The 10,617-nt window shown below is 47.3% G+C and overlaps 1 protein-coding gene across 1 annotated transcript in view; it reads left to right on the top strand.

Moving 5' to 3' along the window:
• The first annotated feature begins 739 nt into the window (after window positions 1–739).
• LOC311132223 (ataxin-1-like) overlaps window positions 740–10,617 on the top strand; it is a 10,012-nt gene continuing 134 nt past the window's right edge. The window contains exons 1-2 of the mRNA XM_084165448.1: window positions 740–2,876; window positions 6,358–10,617. The exon at window positions 6,358–10,617 is cut by the window's right edge and continues 134 nt beyond it. Of these exons, the coding sequence (XP_084021574.1) occupies window positions 987–2,876; window positions 6,358–6,972 (2,505 nt within the window). The 5' untranslated portion in view covers window positions 740–986 and the 3' untranslated portion in view covers window positions 6,973–10,617. The remainder of the gene's footprint in view (window positions 2,877–6,357) is intronic.

Genomic DNA, 10,617 nt, shown 5'->3' with positions numbered 1-10,617 from the left:
AATCTTAATGGCTACACACAGACTAGACATGTTTGGACTGAGAGTCGACAGTTAGCTGTGTTCATATGCTCAGCCTATGGCTCATTAGTAGAGCATAGCCTGCCTCTTGTCAATCTTTGGATCGATTTATAATGTGCTTGCAGAGATACTGTATGTGGTATTCCTTTGAGTAGTTGAATGTGTGTCAGGAATTCAGAGGTTGTTGGGTTTCTGTGCGTGCATGTGTGTGAGGGAGGGAGAGAAAGAACGAGATTGTGTGTGTGTGTGTGTGTGTGTGTGTGTGTGTGTGTGTGTGTGTGTGTGTGTGTGTGTGTGTGTGTGGAGCTGCGTGAACATTATTATTGAGCTTCACACTGAGTGTTCCCCCCTCTCACCGACGCAACACACACAACGCTCACAGATGGCAGAAATGGTTGCTCACACACACACACACACACACACACACACACACGCACACACATGCAAGCGCGCATCTCATCTTCCCGGGATGGGCATTGGAATGCTGTTTAACCCCAATACTCTCTCCTCCTGTTGTAATGTGTCATTGTATGATAAAGAGATTGTCTTGTAGACAAGGCTATTCTATTGTGTGTGTGTGTGTGTGTGTGTGTGTGTGTGTGTGTGTGTGTGTGTGTGTGTGTGTGTGTGTGTGTGTGTGTGTGTGTGTGTGTGTGTGTGTGTGTGTGTGTGTTTGAGAGAGCCTAATCTAACATGTTTGTTCTCTGTGTTCCCCAGGATCCTGCTGCCGTCCAGAAGGCTAGCTCTCAAAGGGAAATGATTCCGCATGAAGCTGACGGACGGCTCTCCTCCTCTCTCCACGACAACGCCAGGTGTGACTCGTGCTGCTCCCACGGCAACGGCAGGTGTGCCTCTCTCTGCTCCCTGCTGAGCCAGAGCCAGGCATTCGACAGACGCTGAGCTACAGGACCTTCCCGCCCTCTCTACCTCCTCCAACCTCCTATCTACCAGAGAGAAAAGACAACAGTATGAAGTCCAACCATGAACGCTGCAACGAGTGTCTGCCCCCCAAGAAGAGAGATTTCCCAGCCAGCACTGCGGATGAGAGGCCCCTGGTGATGGCGCCCGCCAGCGAGACCCAGCGAGGAGAGAACCTGGCATGGCTGGCCAGCGTAGCCGGCGGGCACAACAGAGACAGTAGCGGAGGTAACGGGGATGGTGGTAGAGCTGGGCAGCGTACCAGCACTCCCAGTGAGTCTGACGTGACCCAGTACAAACCGCTATACTCCACCGGCACCACACACTTAGACTTCCTGGTCCCTTCCTCCATCTGTTCCATCTCCTCCTCCTCTTCATCACATCAGTCCAGTGTGGTGACCACATCCCTCCCTGCCATGTACACCTCTCCTCTGTCCCAATCAGGGGGGGCCCTCCACTATACCCAGCTGCCCCCCAACCTCCAGTTCATCAGTTCCCCTTACACAGGCCCCTATGCTGGCTACATCTCCTCCCAGCTCCCCCCTCCACCCACCTCCACATCCCAATGCTCCTACCCCAACACCGCCACCAAGCTGGACCAGCACCACTCTGTGGGTCCAGGTCGCCCCCCACCCCAGTCCCAGTCCTTACCCCCGGGCCTGGCTGTGTCGGACACTGGCCCCCAGTACATCCAGCTCTCTGGTTCCTCTCAGAGTGTGGACCCCCGGACTGCCCCCTCGCCCCACGGTGGGACCCACCACATGCACCCCGACCCCCACCACACCCTGGCCTTCAGCGGTAGCTCCCAGGTGCTGGTCCAGTATGCGTGCCCTGGCTCCGAGGGGCCCCTGACTAAGAGAGAGGAGGGCCAGCCCAGGGAGCTGCACAATGGAGAGCTGGAGAAGAGGAGCCGCTTTGAGAGAAAGGAAAGCAAAGGAACCCCATCCTCATCCTCCTCCTCTTCCTCCTCTTCCTCCCATCACCAGCTCCACCAGCAGCAGAGCTCCCAGCATCACTATGAGACCTATACCTCCCATGATGCCTCAGGGCTACGGACCTCTCTCATGCCCAACAGCCACGGAGGACAAGACCACCAGAGCCCCGACAAACTACCCCCGTCCTCTGCCTCGCACCCAGAGAAAAGCAGCCTTCTCCTGGGTAAACCTGTGTACCGCACCTCCTCCTCCACCTCCTCCACGTTCACCTTCCCCCCTCAGCTCAATGTGGAGAGTCTTAAGGCAGCCGTCAGCTCCCCCCACACCCACACGGTCATCCAGACCACACACAACGCCAGCGATGCATCACCCCCCTCCCTGGGCCAACTCTCCACCAACTTCTACCAGGCTGGCCACGGTGGGCAGCCCATCATCAGCTATCTGTCTGGGGGTGCAGGGGGGCAGCAGTACCACACCAGTCTGCCCCAGCACCTTCTCATCCCAGGGGCCCCAGGGTCTCAACCTATCATCATCCCCGTCAGTGGGGCCGGGGTCACCAGCCTGGAGGCTACCCATGCTGCCCACATAGCCACCACAACCCAACCACAGCCCCACGCCTACGCCACCACCACCACTAACCCCAACCCCAAAGAGGAGCATCTATTCGAGGTCCCGGCCCCCTACCCTCCTCTGTCCCACCCTGCCGGGGCCGGGGGGAGCGTGGTCCAGGCCCAGCTACACCTCCCGGTGGTCCCACCCCTCCCGGCCCCCTCCTCGGCCCCCTCAGGCCCCTCGCTGCCACCCTACTTTATCAAGGGCTCCATCATCCAGCTGGCGGACGGGGAGCTGAAGCGCGTGGAGGACCTGAAGACGGACGACTTCATCCAGAGCGCTGAGATAAGCAGCGAGCTGAAGATAGACTCGTCCACTGTAGAACGCATCGACGGCAGCCACACACCCAACTTGGCAATCGTACAGTTCTCTGTGGGTGAGCACCGCGCTCAGGTGAGAGAACGCTAATCATGTTTGTGCATCAATATAACATTGATAATCACAAGTGTGACGTGCCTGCACGTCACACAGTGACATCATTTTGAATATTGAATAGCTCCTTGTGTGTTTATACTAGAGACTTCCTGTGTCTTGCAGTGGCTGCAGCTCAATCTTTTCTTTCCGCCGATATAAAGCTTGCACTTATTCCATAACATGGGGCTTGTAAAGGCGGTGTTTTTCATCACCGAACTGTTTGAGCTACAATCTAATAAGCATTGAAAGGGGAGACTCTCACGAACATGAAGGGGAGTCATAACCTTTTGGGGGGGGTACCCCACCTACATTGTACCTTAAACTGTTTATAAATACAACAGATTCTGTTCCAACAGCCCTGGGCCCAACTCATTGGAATGTCCCCACCCCATGGCCCAACTCATTGGAATGTCCCCACCCCATGGCCCAACTCATTGGAATGTCCCCACCCCATGGCCCAACTCATTGGAATGTCCCCACCCCATGGCCCAACTCATTGGAATGTCCCCACCCCATGGCCCAACTCATTGGAATGTCCCCACCCCATGGCCCAACTCATTGGAATGTCCCCACCCCATGGCCCAACTCATTGGAATGTCCCCACCCCATGGCCCAACTCATTGGAATGTCCCCACCCCATGGCCCAACTCATTGGAATGTCCCCACCCCATGGCCCAACTCATTGGAATGTCCCCACCCCATGGCCCAACTAGCAATTTATACAATTTATACCAGTCCAATGGTGGTCCGACAGCGCGCAAACAAAGGGGCAGGGCCGGGGGGGCATGACTCTTAAATATAGGCTGTTATCGTGATTGGGCTATTCATACTGTAGGCCTATCATATGGACTGGAATTAGGCACCTCTTTACCATGAATCTGGGACATGATGATGGTTCATTGATGTGTGCAAGACAGAGATTGAATAGGCTAGTAAGTGTGCTAGTCATACTGGAATAGATGACGGTCAACTGAGACAGACATTCACATCCAAATATTTCAGATCTCCCCTCTTTCTGAATTTTTTTACAGATACTGTATGTATTTCCATCTCTGTCATATGAAACTGCCTGCATGTGTGGTGCGCATTAGACCGGCGTTTTCCCGCTACTTGCGTTCTGGGACATTCGGGTGTGTTACCATGTGACCATTGCTGCGCTTATAATGTGAGGAAATAATAGTTGATCAACATTTTAAGCTAAACGTTGTCATCTGTTCTGTCAGCCTCTTTGTGTTTATAAGCAATGCAGGCTATGAAGGCTATTTTAGATTGCAGGTCCACTGGGCGTCAGTTGTAGGCTATTTTAGACTGCAGGTCCACTAGGTGTCAGTTGTAGGCTACATGCAGGCTCTTGCGCGTCTCGTGTGAATTATTACATGGATTATAATAAACTGACATCTTTTTTTTTTAGGGGGTGGATGTATTTTTTGTCAGGGAAAATCAGTAGTTTTTTATTAAATGTTCAAGGCAAGCAATAGGCAGAATAAATGATTGGCAGCCTCAGTGTCCAACGGTTACAGCCACTGACCCCCGGCACACATCTGCCAGAATCAGCAATGGGGTTGGAATTCGGCCCGCTGCCCTTTGACTCACCCTCCACCTGTTTCTCAAACATTGTTCTAGCTCTTAAATAAAAGCTAAAAAAATTACAAAAGGTAAAATAAATACTGTTAATAATAGACTTGTATAATATAATGATCATACAGTACAATGACGGTAGAGGTCTAACAGTATGCTATTTAACAGTGGGAGGACTTTAACATTAACACATGGGTGCAGCAAAATGCCAGATTCTTCAATGATAATGACCATATCATTTTCTCATGATTAAAGAGACCAGGTTGGCGCGAAATGCAGGAGTGGCGATGGTGAATTCAACTGTTAAACAAGCTGCTCAATAAGCTGTCAATCAACTGATGGCCCAAATCAGCTCATCAACTCAGCCAGTGAAACAAACAGTAGCCTACTATGGGTTTTCACACCTTTCATCATGATGTCACAATGTATAGGCTAACGAATAACCTACAGAATGTATTGGAATATAATCCAATAACAAGGGGCCTATTGTAACCATCGATGGCACTAGATTATCGCCAGCTGATGTCTCATTAAACCATCAATACGCACTAAATTCACCCACACAGCTGATATCAATTGCGACCATTATTGGTCACCTCATTACCGCTCCCTAAAAGATGTCGGTGTTACCTGCCTGCAACCAAAGTTTTTCAATATATGTTCGCCCTCTGGTTGGTATTATCATGGGAACAATTTAGTCCTTTTTGAACAGACGATTTATCTCTTTCACAAGCATTCAGTACAATTGAAATAAAATATTTCCTTGTTTACCACAGCAATTTACCCGACACTGTATAAATGTAAACTAATGTTGGTGTAGCTTACTGTTATAATTGTATTAGTTTCCGATTTATGTTTTCGACTAAATACAATTGTCTATGAAAGTGTCTGGTATGGTCATTTATTTTCAAGATTGCCGATAAAATATCCCTGGACTGTCCATATTTGAAATCCGCCATTAATGCACCATTGCGCTCAATTCCATAGGCTACCTCACTATTCTCAATTTAATCTTGTCTTTGCATTTGATATTATAGGCCTATGTGATTACATGCGTTTTTCTGGATTTTTGTTGTTGTTATTCTGTCTCACACTGTTCAAATAAACCTACCATTAAAATTATATACTGATCATTTCTTTGTCAGTGGGCAAACGTACAAAATCAGCAGGGGATCAAATACTTTTTTCCCTCACTGTATATCATGACTGTATAAGTACTATATCATTAATATATAAGTATTATATCAGTAATATATCATGACTATACCATGACTATATCATGACTGTATCAGTACTGTATCAGTACTATATAAGTACTATATCAGTAATATATCATGACAATACCATGACTATATCATGACTGTATCAGTACTATATCATTAATATATAAGTACTATATCAGTAATATATCATGACTATACCATGACTATATCATGACTGTATCAGTACTGTATCAGTACTATATAAGTACTATATCAGTAATATATCATGACTATACCATGACTATATCATGACTATATCATGACTATACCATGACTATATCATGACTGTATCAGTACTGTATCAGTACTATATAAGTACTATATCAGTAATATATCATGACTATACCATGACTATATCATGACTATATCATGACTGTATCAGTACTGTATCAGTACTATATCAGAGACTTCATTCTTCTCTTTTCTCTGTCCTCATCTCCTGTGGTTTTCTGATGTTTCTTTGAGATGGTTTCTTCTCTGAGTTGGTATATATTATGTCTGATGTGGAACTTGATTTTCTCCTGTCTGTTATCTCCATCTCTTTTCCTCTCCTCTCAATCTCTTTCATTATCTCTCCCCCCCTCTCTCTCCCCCTCTCTCTCCCCCTCTCTCTCCCCCAGGTGAGTGTGGAGGTGCTGGTCGAGTATCCCTTCTTCGTATTCGGCCAGGGCTGGTCATCGTGCTGCCCGGACCGGACCACTCAGCTGTTAGAACTACCCTGCACCAAGCTGTCAGTGGGGGACGTCTGCATCTCCCTCACCCTGAAGAACCTGAGGAACGGCTCCCTGAAGAAGACCCAGCAGACCCAGAACCAGGCCATGGAGATCACTACTAGCTGCAACATGGGCTCCATCCACGGGCCCCTCAAACCCTCCAGGTGTTCCCGGGGTGGAAGGGGGTCAGGCAGGCACGGGGAGCAGGAGAACGGGGTGGGCCATAGAGGCTCCAGTGGAAGTGGGGGAGTGGTGGTTGGAGGTGTTCAGATCGCCTCAGAGAATGGAGAACTGAGGTTCGGCGTCGGGGGGGAGGCCAACTTGAAAAGAGGCCAGCCTGGAGATTCAGAATCCAGCAGGGGTGCAGCCAAGCCGGCAAGCCGCAAGAGGAGGTGGTCGGCCCCTGAGGGCCGTAAGGTGGAGAGGAGCGAGGAGGAGCCCCCGTTGACTCTGCCCAAACCTTCCTTTATCACTCAGGAGGTAAAGATCAGCATCGAAGGCAGGTCAAATATAGGCAAGTAGTGAAGGCAGGAGGTTAAAACAAGACTGTTAATTCAAATGGGGATTGGATGGAGACATGGAAAAAGAAAGAATGCCCTCTTAAATTTTTCATTTTAACTACTTTGTTTTAGATTTTTTTATTGTTTTTATTTGCTATCCGGATGACTGTAGGCGAAATTTGACCCATGTTATCACCTTACATTAAGTCCATGTTAGTATTAACATTGTAATAGATGCGTTCGGCATTACGTCAACGAGCAATCGGTGCATTTGCTTTGGGATTTTCCAACAAATCTCTGGGCAAGGGATTTTGTGAAGTATAGTACATTTTTAATTGGTGAGTTTGTGGCACACGAGCGCTGCTTGATACCTCTCTGGTCATTTGATGGCTGCAGGTGGACAACTTAATTAAATGATTGAAATATGTAGTTAGCTTTCCCATAGGACCTAGGACATGACTAAGCTGCCATAATGTAGACCGGTGAGTGATGCCACTTCCTTTGTGATGTCACTTCCTGGTAGAGGGCACTACTGACGAGAGTGTTCAGGATGTCTGGACGGAATCACTCTCCACGCCACCCATTGCCATGGTGGCAGACTGAGTTGATATGATGTCATCCATCCTGAGCGACTCAAGTCGTCTTTAGATAAAACACAGTAAAAAAAGGACTTGAACACATTGAAACCCTCATTAATAAAAGAGGATTTATAATAACCTTTATTTGTCTCTGACAGAAGGTTAGAACTACACATCTAGTCCTAAACAAGGGGTCACCAGATGCCTCGACACTCATCTAACTAGACCACTTAGGTGATGTCACCCAGCAGGGCCAGACCAGCCAGGTGAGGTCATCAGGCCACGCCAGTGGGCCACCAGAAAGAGGGAACTCTTCCTTCCTTTGTTATGTTTGGGTGACAGTGGAGTCATTATGTTATTATTCCGGAAACGTTTTATTTAGTTTTGCTTGTCAATGTTTCCCTTCTCACCTTTGAACCTCTCCTATCTTGCCCAGTGAGTTGATAATGATATATTTGCTGATTGTCTAAAACTTTGAGATCAGGGGTCACATACTGTATGTATGTATAGTTTGACCGAGGGTGGTTAAGTAAAATGTTTATGTTATTCCTTTATACCCTACATACATCTACAATCACACTGAGTTGACTACATGAACTATGGGATTATTCAGAGGAAGATGATTATTACTTGGTGCAACCTTTTCCTTTTTATTCTTGTGGCGAGAGAGAGAGGTTACGTCCCAAAATGGCACCCTATTTCACTATATAGTGCACTGCTTTTTACCAAGGCCCTATCCTCATGGGCCCTGGTCAAAAGTAGTGCACTATATAGGGAGTAGGGTCCATTTGGGACGCTGTCAGAGAGTCTGTGTTGAGTCTTAAGAGAGGAGAGGGACAGCATGTTGTCTTGAAGCGCTTGCATTTGCACACCTGTCACACTCACCAACTGATGATAATACAACTATTATTATTATTATTATTATTATTATTATTATTGCTCTCGCTTCATTAACACAGTACTGTAGGTTTTTGTTATTTTGACTTGAGGAAGAAGTAGAACTCTGTGACAGCAGCACTTTAGAACATTGAAGGGGTCATGATGATGTCATAGTGTCATGATGGTCATGGGGTCACGAAGTCACATGACTTTTGAAAGGGATGAATGTGACAGGTGATGGAGAGAGTGCCAGTTAGGAGAGGGAAAGAAAGAGAGAAAGAAAACAGGAATATAGAGGAAGATATAATAGCAGAAGAGTGCTTTTTGTTGAGGCACTTTTCTCCAATCAGAACATGCTCTTCAAAATATGGGTGTGGTCAAAAAAATGACACATAACTGCCTTTTCAAGGATATCAAAATGTCAATAAAGTCCAAAAGGAGATTGGGCAAAGAATGGGAATAGGCAGGAACTGGGGAAGGGCAACGTGAGAATGTCCAGGTATGTTGTGGACGAGACTGAGAGAGCGCTACAGACACTCTGGACGCATGTCTGTATGCAAGTGTGCATGAATGCAGGTATGTGTAAGTACACACACACCAGAGGAGGCTGGTTGGAGGAGCTATAGGAGGACGGGCTCATTGTAATGGCTGTTTCCAGATGTTTGATGTGTTTGGTACCATTCCATTGATTCCATTCCAGCCATTACAATGACCCTGTCCTCCTATAGCTCCTCCCACCAGCCTCCTCTGACACACACGGAATACACTCTCCTAAAGGCGAGGGAGGACAGTATGTATTTCATACTTGTTGGTATACATTTTATATGTATACAAATACTTTTGTTGCATAGATGTTTCCCCTTGATGATATAGAGAAGCCAAGATATATGAGTAGGAGACTTTAGTGATGCTCAGTGCACTGTGCAATGTGTGTTTGTTTGTTTGTGTGTGTGTGTGTGTGTTTGTAAATGTGTATAGAAATATCATATAACTTAATTTGATATATCCACTGTTAAATGTCCAGTGTTTATGTTTTTGGAGCTCTACTTAAGAGAATCTTGCAATTTGCACATCTGGAGAGGTAGTCAGTCCCAAATGGTACCCTATTCCCTATATAGTGCACTGGCCAAAAGTAGTGCACTATTTTTACATTTTAGTCATTTAGCAGACGCTCTTATCCAGAGCGACTTACAGTTAGTGAGTGCATACATTTTTTCATACTGGCCCCCCGTGGGGAACGAACCCACAACCCTGGCATTGCAAGCGCCATGCTCTACCAACTGAGCTACACGGGGCCACTATATAAGGAACAGGATGCCATTTCAGAGACACCTATGTTTTCAGCCAGGTTGCACACACACACACACACACACACACACACACACACACATACACACAGCGAGCTGAAAGCATAGAGATAGATAGAGGACTCATATTTGTATCTGTGCCATTATAGTGTCTGTGACAGCATGGGCAGCACCATTAAGGCTATCTCGATTTTAAAGTAGTCAATTTTCTTCTCCACTATTGGCTGATCCCTCCTGATGACCCGGTTGGACATGACTCCAACAGGGTCACCAGGAGCGATCAGCCAACGAAGTTGGAAGTCCCACCCAGTTGACTACATTAAAATGGTGGAAGCCCTCAATGGTGCTGCCCATGCTAATACAGCCTTTTGGCTACTAGAGGTCTCTGTCATTCTCTATGGCTGAAACCCCATTTTACTGAAATGTAGCAGTTACTTAACAAGTGTGCTCCCTGCTGATTGGCTCCGATGCTCTCGACTGTGCTCCTCATTGGACCACCACACTGTCAATCACATCTGTGGCACGTCCAAGTGGCACCACCCACTTGTTGGGGGTTTGGTTGAGAGACAGTGTGGAGGAGTGTCGGTCGGTCTTGGAGCCGGGGGCGGGGCCACAAGCAGGTACACCTGTTGAGCTCTCTGATTGTACTAGATTTTCAGGTGTGTTTAGGTGGTAGAAGATGTGGCAGAGTAGGAGAAGGATGTAGAAGTTTCTTCTAGCCACTGATGTAGGTTCAGATGTTTAGTTCATCCCCCTAACGGTTAGTGTTAGGAGTGGGTATAGGGTAATCTGATCCTAGATCTGTGGTTAAGAGGAACTTCTACCTGGAGCGTGGTGAAATAGGAGGGTGGGTGCGGGTGATCGCCGTGGTGATGGACGGATGGTTGTGTGACTTCGACGGAT

The sequence above is a fragment of the Coregonus lavaretus genome (genome assembly GCF_964263955.1).
Source record: "Coregonus lavaretus genome assembly, chromosome: 7".
NCBI classification, from domain to species: Eukaryota; Metazoa; Chordata; class Actinopteri; order Salmoniformes; family Salmonidae; genus Coregonus; species Coregonus lavaretus.
Note: the sequence above shows the minus strand (reverse complement) of the source record. Positions and strands in the feature narration are given on the sequence as shown.